This window comes from Panthera uncia (assembly GCF_023721935.1).
Source record: "Panthera uncia isolate 11264 chromosome A1 unlocalized genomic scaffold, Puncia_PCG_1.0 HiC_scaffold_17, whole genome shotgun sequence".
Taxonomy (NCBI): domain Eukaryota; kingdom Metazoa; phylum Chordata; class Mammalia; order Carnivora; family Felidae; genus Panthera; species Panthera uncia.
In genome coordinates, this window is record NW_026057577.1 from 95,370,863 (window position 1) to 95,386,941 (window position 16,079).

Below are 16,079 nucleotides of genomic sequence, written 5' to 3' on the forward strand. Positions count from 1 at the left end.
ATTTTCTGTCCCTTGTGCACACTTGCTTCTTCTCGTAATATGTGTTTTCCCCTTGGCATACACAAATCTTCTTGACATTAGCCCCTACACTCTACTTGGCCTATCATATGAATGAAAATCAGCCAAAATTTGATAGCATGTGCACAATGTCAAGAATCCTTTCAATTTTTTTTTTCTTTTTTGCAATTCACACTTTGTTCCTTTTCAGGTCTGGAGTCCTTCTCTACATTTCCACTGACAGAGATTTCAGACCAGCCCCTTGAAGGAAACCCTGTTGTATATGCAACCTGGTTGTTGGGTTTTGAAGGGTGTGGTGACAAACCAAGAGCCAATTCAATCCACTCTGGGTATCTTCTCAAGGAGCCAGGTTTTGGGGTTTGTTTTGTTGTTTTGTTTCATGCTACTGTCGGAGACACAGGCACAGTAAAGTTTTTGGTCAGGGGTGAGGCAGCAGTAGTGTTGTGATGAAGAAAGAATTACAAAGGGCGTGGGCAAATTAGCAAAAGTACTCAGACATGCAATTATGAGAAGAGTTCAGACTCGACTTTCATGTGATCTCTATTTTTTTTTCTTCATGTTTTGACAGCATTCTCCCTGGGTGGGGTACACAAGCACTTGTTTAATAAACCCCTTAGTCATGCGAATGTGAGAGACAATTCTTTTTCTTCCTTCAGGACAAATTTAGTCACAGATATTTCAGTCGGGTCCACTCTCCAATTTGCTTCTGACATTAAAACAAGCCATTGGTATTTCACTACAATACAGATAGCACTGCTGGGTCAGCTAACCTTTCCAAAGGCTTAATTCCTGTCAGTTTTGAAGAGAAGAAAAAAATACCATGCAATCAGCATCCACCTCCCTACAAAAGAAATAGAGATATTTTCTCCCAGACAGGGCCAAGACCATGAGCCCTTGGATAGCCCTTTTGCCCTGACCACCCCCATCTAAAGAGTCAAGCTGCAGAGGTGGGGGTAGGGTAGATAAGAGGTGGGATAAAGTTGCAGTCGGCATACCAGCACATTTTTTAAAAGTCTAAAATTAAGTGAACTGTAATGTATGTATATTAATTGTAATAAATCTGGACTTGCTCCAAGGATACTTAAAGGTAGAACATAGAGAATAGGGGACAGGAGGGGAAGGAGCAGTGACATCCACATCTCTGTGAATGCAAACAAACGCTGTGAAAGATGAAACCACTGGAAGCAGGATCCCAAGCTGGTTTCCTTCAAGTCGGATTAAATGTAGCTGTCAAAACATTTCATTAAGATGTGCACATATTGAAAACTTTTTCTGACCAGAACTTTTGGGGCAGGATCTGTGGGAGGAGTGGTGTGGGGGGCCACACTCATACACATGCCAAATGGAGAGGGACTGACCTTTCCCTTCTCTTTCCCAGCCCCCCGACCCCCACCCCCCACCAATCCAGATTTGGCTGAGGAATGAGTTGCTACCAGCCTGAACATACCTGTGTCCTATCCTAGACCAACATATGCCCATGTAGGAATTTGGAAACCTTCCTAAATGTTACAAGTTCATAAATACACTGAATTTGATTAGGAGCTAAAAGTGTAGTGTCAGCTCAGATATTCCTGCTGGACCTTCCTTTACACCATGAAAATAGGCAAAATAAGTCAGGGAAAGGATCTAGTATAAAATAATTCTCCATCATGTCCATTCCTGATCAAGACTGAAGAGAAGATTTTTGAGAATGCCCTCACCTAATTAAAAAACAAATATGCTTGCTTTCTGGCTTCAAGGGTCATTCTAAAGACAACACATCTGAAGACAAAGGTGATTTTTCTAAGCCTAACTTTCAGCGCTTCCCTGGGAGCCAACAGCCACACTCTTTCCATCTCTTACATCATTTGTAGTAGCAAAGACTGTAGCGGAATTACATGGGTATCAATTAGACACAACACAAGATAAACTAACCTTAGTGAGAAATGATTTTGTAGGGGGTGTTTTTACTGCCCCCTCTTCATACAACGTATTTGAAATATAGATTGATGTTCAACATTAGACACATGACTCTCATCTATTAGGCAAGAGCCTGCCGTGTCTATAAATTCAATTTCCTTTATCATGGTGGCTTTCTGGTTTATTTGGATAAATGTTGAGCTGTCCACTGTTATTTATCTAAGTAGTTCATGAGGGAACAGAAAGTTTAATGATGTGAGATGAGGGGGTGAAACAGCACCTCCAAGCAATTCTCAAGGATTGCTTTTCATCTCATTACCTTGGTTGGACTTATTGGTTCAAGAAATCATGCAGAAGATTACATGTCATTTGATGTGCTGGGTGTCACCTTTCCCCCATCCTTGGCTTCTAATTGTTCCATGTTTTATCTTGCTTAGCATATGGTATCTCACAGCCTGCAATGCTTGTTAGTGTTTCTAATCACTGTGTTCATAGCTTCTAGTGTCTTTTCCTTACTTCTTGTCTTAACTTCTTCCCACTCTTTTTTAGTATGTATTCTCCTTTCTTTGGATTTTTACCCTTCACTGCTATGCTCCTGAGAAATGTAAGCTAATCACAGGCCAGCTTCTTTTTTTGAGAAGCTTTATAGTTTTTAAAGTAAATTCAAGAGGAGACAATGCCTTCATTGGACAAAAACAGACTGAATAAAAATGGGCACAAGTCTCTACAATTTCTTACTCTGTAATGGTTAGACCACTTCACATTTCTAAGGAGAAAGAAGGATGGCTGACCATTTGTCATAACGATAAGTTAATAAAAACCTTTTTAGTATAAAAGCTTCTATTGCCTGATGGATCTGGGAAAAATGAAGCTCAAATGTCTTAACATCATGGTGCACGTCATTTATGCAAACCATAACTTGTCCAGGCTTTCTCAGCTTTCCTATTAAAAAAATTTTTTTTTAAATCTTCATTTTTGAGAGAGAGAGAGAGAGACAGACAGACAGACAGACACAAGAGTGCGAGCAGGGGAGGAACAGAGAGAAAGGGAGACACAGAATCCAAAGGAAGCTCCAGGCTCTGAGCTGTCAGCACAGAGCCTGATGATGGGGCTTGAACTCACGAACCATGAGATCACAACCTGAGCCAAAGCTGGACACTCAACTGACTGAGCCACCCAGGTGTCCCTCAGCTTTCCTATTAAGTGTACTATTTCATGGGGTTGTTTATCAGACTCTAGGTCTAGGGAAATTTTTCAAGTAAAAATGTCCTAGGTTCAGAGGCTGGTCAGTAGATCCCAGCAAACAATGTGAACAGCCAATCCTTTGCCTAAACAAAATTTTTGGTGCAATGGAAAAAACATGAACTTAATATAATAAATTTAATACATTTTAAATTAAAAAAATAATACATAACACTCATATACAAAATTGCGAGAAGATTTTTCATGGGGAAAAAAGTCTTTAACCTACAATTCTCTCAAGAGAAGAGACACCTTTCTCAAGGAAGTATACAAATGTTATTAAAAGAAGGTTTAAGGTGAGTCTAGGTGGCTCAGTCAGTTAAGTGCCCAACTAAGTGACTGCAGCTCAGGTCATGATATCACAGATCGTGGGATTCTCTCTCTGTGGCCCTTCATGCTTGCACTTTTTCTGTCTCTCTCAAAATAAAAAAAAGAAACTTAAAGGGAAGTTTAAGCACATGAACTCTAATTCAGCGGATGCCCTAGAAGTCTATATTTGTAAACTTTGGGCATAAGGTAGCCTTAAAACCAGTTTCAACAATGCTTCTAATTTAAAGCCATACCGAACTTCTTTGAAAGATGTCGTCTTGTTTAGCATGGCCCAAAGAACAGAATACACTTGATAGACTGCCACTTACCTTTCCCTTTGGAATATAAGCAAGTCTAATCTAAACTTCATTAACGTGCCTCTAAAACACTCATGGTGTAATAGAAGTAAGCCTACAGATAGGATTGCATCATGATGGCAAAGGCAAAAGCAAGGCAATATACCTTTCTTTTATAAAGATCAGAGTCTCTAGGGGAGGGCCAAACGTGTATGTACACATCTTTCCACATGACCTAACTCCACTGAAAACCCGTCCCAAGGGAAGGGCCTTCCCTAACAGCTGTGAACACAAGTCATGACGAAAGAAAGGCAAAGATTGGAGGCAAAGCTGATCCTCCCTTCTCTGAAGCTTTGGTTTATTAGGGAAAAAAGCCTTTGAAAGATGATACTTATTATGTATCATATAAATCTTTCTTTCCAAGAAAGGAGGACAATATTCTCTTCAGCAAAACTCTTTTCTTACCAACACATAGTTTAGGACTGCTATATTTCCTGAGACATTCTGATATTTACATATTTAAGGCTATAAGTTGATAATAAAAAAAATGAAATTAGTGGAACATGCAATGCATTATCCTCTCTTTTATGGTAATATTAAATATGCTAATGTAGTTGATGGACCATTTGCTCTCCTAACACAGAGGATCTTAATACGAGACATCAATTTAATAAATGATTTATTTGATGAGTAAAGGGCTCAGAAAACAATTCTGCATGTCTATTCTTAACAACCAAAATGTGGATTTTCTAGAAAGGAATTTTCAGTGAAGGACACAGGAAGTATGATTTAAGGTGATCTTAAGAAAACTATGAATGTTCTAAAAGTTCGCTTTGGGGTCAAATTTCTGTCATATGAGGCTGCACAGCTAAGCCGGGCATTTCAGCACAAAACATTCTGTATGGCTTGTGTACACAGACCTAATTCACTATATAATAGTCCTCTTCTCTATTTGGTGCCTTGTAGCAATTGCTTCATTTCTTAGCACATCCTCATTTACAGAGAAGCAGCCAACAGACTTTCAGATTTATGCCATTATTTGCTTTTTCACCTTGAACTCCAACTAAATTCTGCTACACTTTTGTAAAATGAGTGCCAAATGGTGGCCGTATGCCAGACACAAACACTTCCCAGTTTCACTCATCCAGCTCTCTTGATTTCAGGGAATCACAGATTCCGGCTAGAGGGCTTAAATGTGGTGCTTACACAACCCCCCTAACTGTTCCTTTGCCTAAATGCTTTATAACATGGAAATGCTTGGGAACGGAGGCAATTACAACTTCAGGGAACCAGAAACTTCCCTTTACATGGGGGAACAAGTAAAACCAGAGATCAGGGATTTCGGGCACTTGATAACGCTGTCCATTAATGGTCCAACTTAGCCCTAACCCTAATCAGCATTTATTAATTAAATAAATATTTATTTATGCTTACAAGGTGTTAGGCATTGTTGGGGATACAGTGATCCAAGAGCCTGGTTTTATGCTTTTCAATGGACCTCGTCTAGGAGTGTGGGAGCCAACACGATAATCGTAATAACTGTTTAGTTGAGCTTCTACTGTGTGTCAGGTGCCACCACATTTCACTGATTCTAAAACTCAGATGTGTTCACATTTTCCTATCTCTGAAACCAGAATGCATTTTACAACTGGTGTTTTCTTACAGTCATGGCTGGCCAAGCAGGCAATGGTTTGCTGGTCTGACTATAGACCTATCTATTCATAGGGTTGTATGTCATTCCAGGTGGTCTGTGCCTACCTCTTTCCAAAACTACATAATAAAAATTATAAATGCTAAGTACTTGTCACAGTACTTAGGGGATACATACAAAAACGACATTTCTCATACCTGATGACATTGCATTTGAAGAAAAGTTGAATACATATATAATATTAGTGAACACCTGAAGTATCTTTACAAGGCAGGAATTATCCCACTGTTTTGGATAAGGAAACTATAGTATAGGGAGATTAAGCGGCAAGCCCAAGTCATAAAGCTTTTAAGTATACACATCAGAATTTGAACCCAGGCTTCCCTGAGACCAAAGCCCATTCATGTGATTTCCATCACATCAAGGTAGTACTTTTCTAATTAACATGCCAAGAACGCCTGCAATTGTGTTACAGGTAAAACGTAGAACGAAACAATACTTATTTACAGTACAACAGAAGCTATATCCAGAATTCTAAATCATGAAACATGTAAATATAAACAAACACATGCAAAGCTTAGGAAATGAAGAATTTAAAAGCTTCCTGTGGAAGGTGAAGGGTCTGTGGGCTTGATGACCACCCTAAGTGATGCAGTCAAATAAACAGAGCATGTGGGAAAGACACACAAAATGTCATAGCTTCGCATCCCATTACTGCTTCTGAACTGATTGCTGACTGCCAGAAAGATAATGGTCACAGAGAAATTTCAGGACAAAGGCCTGAATGGTGAGTTGACAGAAAGAGAGTTGGTAAACACTGCATTCTCATTCACCCAACACATGCTCTGTGGAGCCACAAGGTCCTAAGCCAGCATATCATACTGATAACACTGTCTACTTGTCATGGTCCTTGAGGGGCACAGGGTGGTAGCACTACTCACTCTTCCCTGGTTTTGCATTAAGAGGGTCTACAAAATAAAGACCAAAAGTTGCTTCCTCTTGCTCATCCATGGAGCTTGCCTGTCAGGGTGGGAAAGCCCTGTATCAGCTGGCTACCTTGATTTCTGACAGGTGGCTTGTGGAGGAAAGCCAAGGCACCTCACCTCAGTAAAGGAACTTTTCTGAATGTCACACATGAGATATGCATGTTGCCACATGGCTGCTAGGTGATGGAGACCAGAGACCTAGCTAATGACTTAATTTGCTTTCCATAAATTGACACATCCTCTGAAATTAAGAGTACAATTATGAAATGGCAGCCCCCACTGCCAGAGACTCACCAGTGTGTAAGCAGGGACAGGACTTTATTATCTGGTTAAGAGCACATTAGCATATCTATTAGATAAAAAGTCTGTTACTAACATCAGAACTGATAACATAACTGGGTCCCCTGACTTATTTGTGGGAAGTTTTTTTTTTTCCTTCTCTGTGGGACTAAATACAAGCTTTGACCATCTGGGGCTGGGGAGGTGGGTGGAAATGTTACTTGCAGGATTGTTCAGATTTAATCACTACCATTTTGCCCTTTATATAATGGGAGGTAAATACACAATTTGGAATTCATACAGAGGTCAAGGATTAGCATCTCTCTGGATCATCAAAGAACAGTGAGTCTGAAAGAGAGGGCCAACATTTTTCCTAGGCTGTATCCTCACAAAGGATGCCAGGTAAGTGTACGCTTCTCATCATTTTCTGTCATTTTCTTTCTGTTTTCCCCAAATCTGCTCTGTTCAGTGAGATGGGAATACACAAAATAGCAGCTCTGAACACAGGATTCATCAGTCTGAGTCTCAACATATCAATTTTCAAGTGTAGCAACTTTAAACACATTGTAGGCTTTTAGTTTCCATAGAAAATAATCTCTCATTGTTTTCAAAAGAAACTGAAAGCCCCCCAAATTACCACACTTTTAACATCCTGACATGTTGATGGCCCGCGTTCTTCCCAGATCAAAGTGAGAGTGGCAGAAGACAGAGCGTTGAGCAGCTTACTTAAAACGTAGTATTTCATATTTGGCAGGAATTACTGTAGTGAAAAAAGACAAGGTGACTTTCTAATATATAGATGTATTTTGGTTTGGCAGAGATCTGAAGAGCTAAAAACTAATTTAGGATGACATAAATGCTCTTATCTTTCTTACCCCCTTCCCTTCCCAACCACAAGAAGAGTTTTTGACAGAAACTCAGCGTATATTGCGTATTGTCTTTAACTTGGGGATGACAGTCTGAGTCCTGTGTCATGGTGAACTGTTGTGTTGACTCTCAGAATTTCTAGGATTATCTTGATTTAAGCAGTAAAGTCATATATCACAAGCACCTTTCTTCCTTGATGTGGGTAGCCTGTAAGAACTTCAATGTCTTTTAAGGAAACGGGATCTATTTGACCTTAACCTAGGAGAAGAAAGCAATGATGTCATTCAGGGACTCTGCACTGTTACAACCTGTTGGAAAACCTTAACAAAGAAAGGGTCTTTGTCACCTTGAAAAACAGGCCATGATTTTGCAGAGGAACCTAGGGTAAATGAAGGTTGAAGACAAGTGTGTATGTGGCAAAGTTTTTAGGTCATTACACTCTACCCACGGGTTGAAAGACTATCTCAAGCCATCCATTAGGATGGAAACTTTTACCCTTTGCAAAGTTTTAAAGAGAAAAGTGGCTTGCTTTTTCTACCTTTTGGTTTGGATCAGGAAGTCAGATCTAATTATTCATTATGAAGTGGGATGGCAGCATCAGAAAAAATTACCCACTGCACTTATAGTGGATGAGTAGTTGGACAATCGGCCAGTTGGAAAGCAAATGTTTTCTTTCTGTAAAAATGGAAACACTCCGAAAAGGTATTTTTAGGAAAAGAACAGTAATGTAATCAAAGAGGGGCTGGCAAACCATGGCCTGGGGGCCAAATCCAGTCTGCCACCTGTTTGTTTGTATGTTTTTAACAACAGCACATGAGCTAAAGACTAGTTTTACATTTTAAATAGCCTTAAAAATATAAAAAAGAATAATATTTCATGACACATGGAAAGTACATGAAATGCAAATTTCCGTGTCCATAAGTAAAGTCTCCTGGAACACAGCCCTGCCCGTTTGCTTACACACGTGTACGGCTGCTCTGCCATACAACAGCAGAGTACAGCAACTGTGACAGATTCACGACCCACAAAACCAAAAAAGATCTGCTATCTGGCTCTTGACAGAAAATGTCTGCTGACCGCTATAACAGAAGAGGTTTGTGAAAACAGACACAAAAAGACAGGTTAAGAGACAGAGGAAGAGAGATAATTTCTCTCCACTTCAGGAATCATCAGAAGATGGCTTGGGAAGGAAAGAGCTGAATTATTCTCCCTTATTAATGAAGGCAAAATCAGATACAGGGAGTTGATGCTACAAAAGGGATGATTTAGGTCTTATGTGATATTTGGAAATCATTAGGGGACTAATCAGGAGACTAAGGACCTAGTCTTTTACCCTTATAACTAACCAGCCATGTGATGGCAGGCTCTCTGGGCCTCAGCATCAACTCTTGTGAAATGATTGTAATCTGCCAATTTTATTTTCTGCTAGAGTGGATGTTGGGGCTGTGGGTATGGTTCAAATGTAATAATTACAGAAAAAATGCTTTAAATGAAAAGGCTTGCAGTTCTGAGCAAATAGAAGTTTCCAATCAGTTATTGTTATGTATACTATGAGGATAAAAACAGTACAGTTGACATAAAACAGGTGAGAAACTCTACATTAGTTACATGATCCAGAAACTTAGGGATCTCGAGGGATTTCTGGTGTTGCAGGCAATGAAAGCACTTGACATGCCTGAGGATAGAAGACAACATCCTGAGAGGGAAGCTCTTCTGTATTTCATAGCCACTACTCCCTAGGAACCACATGGGCTAGGGCCTGAGTGATGCACAAAATGGTCCCCTTGTGGTTCATGCAGCTTCTCAAAGTAATTTATTCCAGGATGTTATGTACACTGGGAGAATCTGGCATAGGAAGAATCTTATGGAAAGTACATCATAAAAGATCATTGGCTCCAGTTGTGTCAGTAGGAAAGGGGGAATCTATCCTGAATTGGTAAAGGCCCACGCTTCCAATATGCACAAGAGTTGACCTTATTCTGCTTTCACACTCACCCTCATACTGGATGTAAAGAAGAACTTGTCATGGGGCTGAGCTATTCCAGATTGCTCATTTTTGGAGTCTTCTCTCCACAGGTTTGAACATGAAAGGAAGATAATTTGATCTATTTGTCACAGCTCCTGGCAGGCCTGAACCCAGTGCCTGTCCATAAATATCTTGGGGCTGATGCTTAATTTCAGGACTTATAATGTTCTAGTGGAACATGGAGTCATGTATGAACCAGAATGGGCTCAGGTCTTAAAAACTCTGGTCTCCCCTAACAGGAAGGCTTTGATTTTTACGTTGCCCTTCTGTCCTTCCCTGATGGCTTGTTTTCTTGGTGGGCACAATCACTTGTTGCTCCCAACAGCACTTTTCTCTGTTTGTAATGCACTGTTTATGCCCCTGCAGCTCTGTAATTAATAATATACTGCTTTTCATCTTCAAAGTGATTTATACACATTAATTAATCCTCACCATACTTTGGAGTTTCTGCATGTAAATATCCATCATGCTTCCAGAATTTACTTGGGAAACCAAGACTCAGAAGGAAAACAACTTTGTCAAGGCAAAGGAGAAATGAATCACTAGGTCAGGATCAGCACTCAAAACCTTGACCCCTTCATGGTGCTTGCAGATCTGCTGTCACCTCTGGGAGAGTAGCCCTATGGCTCCACACTCACCAGCATTACTGCTGGGAAAACTGGCCCCTACCATCATTTATTTTTGAGTCATAATGTATTCTTTAATACTTCAGGGTTAAAGCATAATCTTACCTAAAGCATACATAATAGAAAATGATGGATTATAATCTAATAAACTATCCTAAGATGCTCAGGTCCAGCTTCTAGTAGCCTCCAGACTGAGGATAAATATGTTTCCTAATCCACCATTTACAAGATACACACCCAATTAAAACATTAAACTCTCACTATATGGTTTCCCATTTATGTAATCGCCCTACAGAAAGCTATTATATTTTAAGTATCAAGCTCAATATATCAGGCGATAGCCATCTATCTCTCTCTGGCAAGTGGAGTAGGAGGTACACTGGGGATGGTACTGGCAGAGGTGAGCAGTGCCTCAATTTCTGTATCTGGGCTCCCCATGGTGCCCACAGGCTCAGCAGAACATTAAGCCTGAGAAGTGAGCTCATGGACCCTTTTTGCAGTTCCTGACACAAAGCCAAATCATGCAAAGACCCTGAAGGCAACTCAATTTGTTTCTACCAAGCCTCCCTGAACAGTTAGCTGGGGAAGTACACAAAACTACTTCTAACAACACAAAAGATTCTACTCAAGTGAGAGTGCAACAGATGCCTTTTCCCCTCCCTTGTCAATCCATGACTCCATCCTTCATTGAGAGCAAGTGAGAAGCAGGCATGACTTTAAATTAGGAGTATATGGGTGTCAGACCTCAGTCCCCACGTGGAGCTGGGGTTTACAGCATCGAGGATTCTGCAAAGTTCCAGCTAAACATGGTGCCTTTCCCCAGAGTGTCAATTTTCTCAGTTTTGGAGGTCATTCCCAGGAGACACAACAGGAAAATAATGTAAAAACTTATATTTCTACATTAAGGTGAGCATAGCAATATTATGGGAGAGAGTGAAAACTTCACATCAATTTTTGGCTTGTAATGGCCTTGGGCAGAGCCCCAGATCACTGGGGCTGTGTAGTCAACCTCCTTTACCATCAGGTAAGCTTGGGTAGAATAGTCTGGGAAGTCCTGGACCAATTCCTTCTCTGGCAGGCACCAAGCTGGCTGCCTGATGATGAAGGAAGTGTTCACTGCTGAAGGACAAGGGACAAAGTCAGAATAATCAGGGTTGCTTTTTTACCCCCCTCTCTTAAATGAGAGGAGTTTCAGCCTAAGTGTTGAGAAGAATTTTGGAGTCAGCCTCTTTCTGCTGGTGTTTTATAGGTTTGTTTTGCAACATGGCAGAGCCCCAAATTGGGGAGGCCTGTCATGGCTGCCCTGAAACTAAGCCAGAGCCATCAAGTGTTTCAAATAAACTTTATCAAACATCACGGGGCCTCTGCCTGGGCCAGGAGATCTGCATTGGCAAGCTCAGTTGACAGAGCAGCAGCACCAGGGCTCTTTGCTGAGGCCAGGAGCTGTGAGCAAGCTTTGTGTCCAGACCAGGGTGCTCATATGCACATGGCACTCTGCCCCTCAGCTCTTGGCACCTGCTGCTTCCTGCAGTTACAGGGCTACACCCCATGGATGCAAACCAATACTCCTGGCATAGGAAGAAAAATACCACTGCAACTTCACCAACCTGCTACCCTAAGTTATATCCTGAGTTCCCAAAAGCAAGGTTGGCATGTGAGATGAACCTCACTCATGAATGTGGTGCAATTCAGGTTGAGACTAAAAGGACACAAGCAAAGGAAAGGATGTGGGCAACATCCACTGTGCTTAGGTGACTTGATTCCACACAAAGATCTGGTTGGATACTCTGACCTCTCAATCCTGTTTCTGTTCCACACCTCTGAAAATAAGCTAGCAATTTAACTTTCCTTTGAATCAAGATGTTCCCAGACATGCTGGTTACTATTATTCTATTCAGTTTTTGGCTGAAATTAACCCATGTTGCATGAATTTTAGAGCACAGACCTAGGTTAAAATCCAGTGATGGAAGACACTAGAAGACTACTTCAGGAAAGAGGGATGGGTTCACAGGAACAACAATTTTCAGCTCATGTCCAAGAAAGAATACAGCAGGCATGCTTAATTCATCTGATAAATGTTAATTAGAGTCTTGAGAAAGAAACTCATCAGATTTAAATGCATTTCAGGAGAGAAAAAGCACTCCCATCCCTCATTCATTTTTATGTCTTTCAGGAGCCAAAAAGCAAACTCTACAGACAACAGAGGGCTTCTCCATTCATAAGCCCACAATCTCTGCCCCACCTCCTCATGGCGAGGGTCATGGAGCAGGCTGCCTTGACTTACCTATGAAATATGCCAGCAGAATCGCCAAAAGGAGGGCTGCGGCGATGGCGGACAGGGCGGCACATTTCCAGCTGCAGTATTTGGAGGGCTTCTTCAGCTTGAAGGCCTTCCTGGAGAAGGTATTCCGGGGCAGCAGGCGGGGTGGTGGCGTGTAAACGGTTCCTGAGGTCAAAGGGTATCCCGGAGAAGAGCTGCTAAACAGGGGTGTGCTTCCCGAGGAGGTTTTAAAGAGAAAGTGCCTGGCAAGAAAAAGGAAAGAGTTAGCATGGACATGGGTGGCTCCTGGAGAACATAGACCTGCTTTTTCTTTCACTCTGCTTTATCTAGTTCTATACAGTCCTAGTTAATTGCTCTACTTTGTCATGGAAAAAGGGGCAAAGATTACATCTGATAGTGATATAAATTAATTCCATAGAGTCACATCATTTATGCATTTCATATGCATCTAGATTTTACCTTCCACAACAATCCTGAAAAGTATTCAAAGCAAATATGGAAAGTGAGTTACCATTTGTAACTTGGAGATGATGATGATGACAGTGATGATGATGATGATGATGATGATGATACTAAACAGTATCAGGTACTAGAACCTGCTATTTAAAGGCACTTGAGGGGTGCCTGGTTTGTTGGGTTAAGGTTGATTAAGTTTAAGCATCTGACTCTCGATTTTGGCTCAGGATCTCATGGTTCATGGGATCAAGCCCCTCATCAGGCTCTGGGCTGGTATCATGGAGCCTGCCTGGGATCCTTTCTCTCTCTCTCTCTCTCTTCCTGCCCTCTGTCCCATGCTCAAGCACACACATGTGTGCTCTCTCTGAAAATAAATAAAGATTCAAAGACACTTGAAATAATACTGTCACAACAACTTAGAAACTAAATATTAAAATATTTAAGATATGAGAAATCAGGCTGGAAGAATTCAAGCAACTGTCCAAGGATGTGAACCCTGAGCGCTGCCTCATGCTCAAGTGTGTACTCTTCAGTGTTACTCTAAACTACCTATCTTGAGCCTTCTTCCTGGGCTGTTTGCCCTCCTCCATCTTGCTTCCTGTTCTGAGACTGCCTCTCTAGGTCATGTGAAGTTTTTCCTTTGGAAACATCTTTGCTTGGCAATTAAACAAGGTGCCCTTGGTCTCTAGGACTATGGTGTGACAAGAGGGTAATGGGGTCTACTGTTGACACCTAATATAACCCTTCTTCAGGGTCAGGAGACTGTCACTCCAAGGACACTTCAAGGACCATGAATTCTCTGGCAGATTCTTCTCTCTTGTGTGTGCCATTTATAAGACTTCAAATGTGACTTGCCGCACCTTATTTAAAATGATGACTGTCTTCCAGGAAATCTATAGTGAACTTTAAAGCATGGATTAAGTAGTGTCTAGAGTCTGAGCAGCTGGAAGCTGGGACTGTGTCTTCTTTTATACCTTGTTCATTTTTATGTTTCCAGTAACCAACTCAAAGCTCCACATGCAAGGGGTTTGAATGAATGAATGAATGAATGGAGTTTCCTCATTTTTTTGTAAACTTAAGATCCTAAGATTCCAAAATGTTATGCAGGTATTTCCTTTCAAGTCTTCAGTAGGTGACCACATACTATGTGTCAATTACAATGGTAAATGTTTTATTTGCATGCAACCTCACATCAACCCTATATTATTACCATAATTTTACAAATGAGAACACTGAAGCTGGAAGTTAGCAAGCAGGGTCATCGGGGCTAAAACTCCAGTTTGCCTGGCTCTCAATGCTCCAGTTGGACCTACTACACCACACTACCCCCTGCATATGGGGCTTAGCAAGCTACCCTGGTAGGATTCTGAGGCAAGATCAGAGTTATTACAAATATTTGTGTCTTGGATGCTTCCAGATAAATCCGTGAAAGTATTTTAATCTTTGACAAAGATCACACAAGACTGTATGATTGACAATGATGTCAGAAAATGAGTGTCTGATTAGTGAATTATTTAATATAACCAACATTAAAGCAAACCACTGATATTTAAACTTTATTTGTACTATAAGTATGTTTGATGATCTGAGTAAAGGCAAGAGGTTGGATTCCATAAATAAACTTTTGTATTCCTTATCCAATAGCACTCTTTTAATGCTCCAGATTAAAAGTGTCTTCTAGAAGAGGTGGCAAGTGGGCAGTGTTTAGAAGCAGTGTTTGGCAGCAATGTTCACCTGGACTGGAATCTCAGCAGTGCCATTATTGGAGAAGTAAGCTCACACAAGGTACCTAATGCTGCTCTTAAAAGCCTCCATCTCCTCACTTGTAACATGGGGTAAGAGCAGCAGAGGTACCTCATGTCACAGAGTAGACTGTTGTAAGGGTTACACAAGATCACGTAGGAAAAGCACTTAACCAAGGGTGTGTCACATAGTAAGTGCTCAATGCATGATGAGTAGCTTTTATTATTAATTGTCAGAGCAACATAAGGAGCCTGAAACATGGATTTTAATTTAAAGCCTGACAAATGTCGAACAAACACCTGAAGAGTTCTCCAAATCACTAAATAATAGTCCACTGCCTTGCAATTAAGCTAGAACATATGCCCACCAGAAAGCCAGGGGGATGGGAAAATGCTGGAATTTGATTTAGAACTAGCTCAAATGTACTTCTTGAACAACTTTCCAAGAGTGGGTAGTGAAAACTGGAAATCAAACTAAAACCAAGGAATATAAAGATATCTCAAGCTGTTATTGATAAATATTTAGAAATATGGGAACACCAGTTCTCAGCCCTACAGAGATCTTACCCATTTCCATGGCTTCAGGCATAACCAATATGACTCAAGTCTCTGGGTCTCCTTTTCCAACAAGCTTCTTTCCTGAGGTCCAGATTCGTATTCCACTTGTACACTGGGCATCTCTCTATCTCTACATCCCACAGCTGTACTGAACAAGTTACAGCCAAGCACGGACTCTTTACCTTCTCCTCCCCATTCAGATTCCTCCTGCAATCCTGTTATTCCCAGGTTCCTGAGAGACTGTAGCCATTTTTCACCTCCTCCCTTCCCCTCACCTTCTCTCATACAATGGGTGAAAGAATCCTATCAAGTTTACTTCTGAAAACTTCTCCCACCAACCTTCCCCTTCAATCCTCCTGCTAGCTTCTTCCCCAAACCACAAATGTCATTGTGCTCTGGCTTATAAATCCCTGATGATCCTCCAAAGCCTATAAGAAGAAATCCAAATCTGAATATGGGACCACACTCTTTGCAACAACTACCCAACTTTTACCCTTGTCTCTATCCCTGTGCTTCCAGTTCCCAAAATCTATGCTTCAGTCATGCCAAAAGACACCTCCTTCCTTAACCAGCCTGTTCATGTTGCCATGCCTTTGTGAATGATGCGCAAGACTTTCAGGAATGGCTGTTCCTCTGCTTCCTCATCCATCATACCCCAGCCAACTCCTACTCACCTTCCAAACACCTATTTTGGAAGCATATTCCAAAAGCACCCCCACCCCATCCTCTATCACTTTTTGCACTCAAGTATCTATCATCTACTTGGAGATTACATACACTATATATATATATTTATATATATAAACTATATATATTATATTATATATATTTATATATATAAAT

General features: G+C 40.9%; 1 protein-coding gene across 1 annotated transcript in view; it reads right to left on the reverse strand.

Moving 5' to 3' along the window:
• TENM2 (teneurin transmembrane protein 2) overlaps nt 1-16,079 on the reverse strand; it is a gene marked incomplete at its 5' end in the record, with an annotated part of 375,214 nt that overhangs the window by 254,787 nt on the left and 104,348 nt on the right. Inside the window, 2 exons of the mRNA XM_049648903.1 lie at nt 11,218-11,318; nt 12,484-12,722. Coding sequence (XP_049504860.1) covers nt 11,218-11,318; nt 12,484-12,722 — 340 coding nt within the window. The remainder of the gene's footprint in view (nt 1-11,217; nt 11,319-12,483; nt 12,723-16,079) is intronic.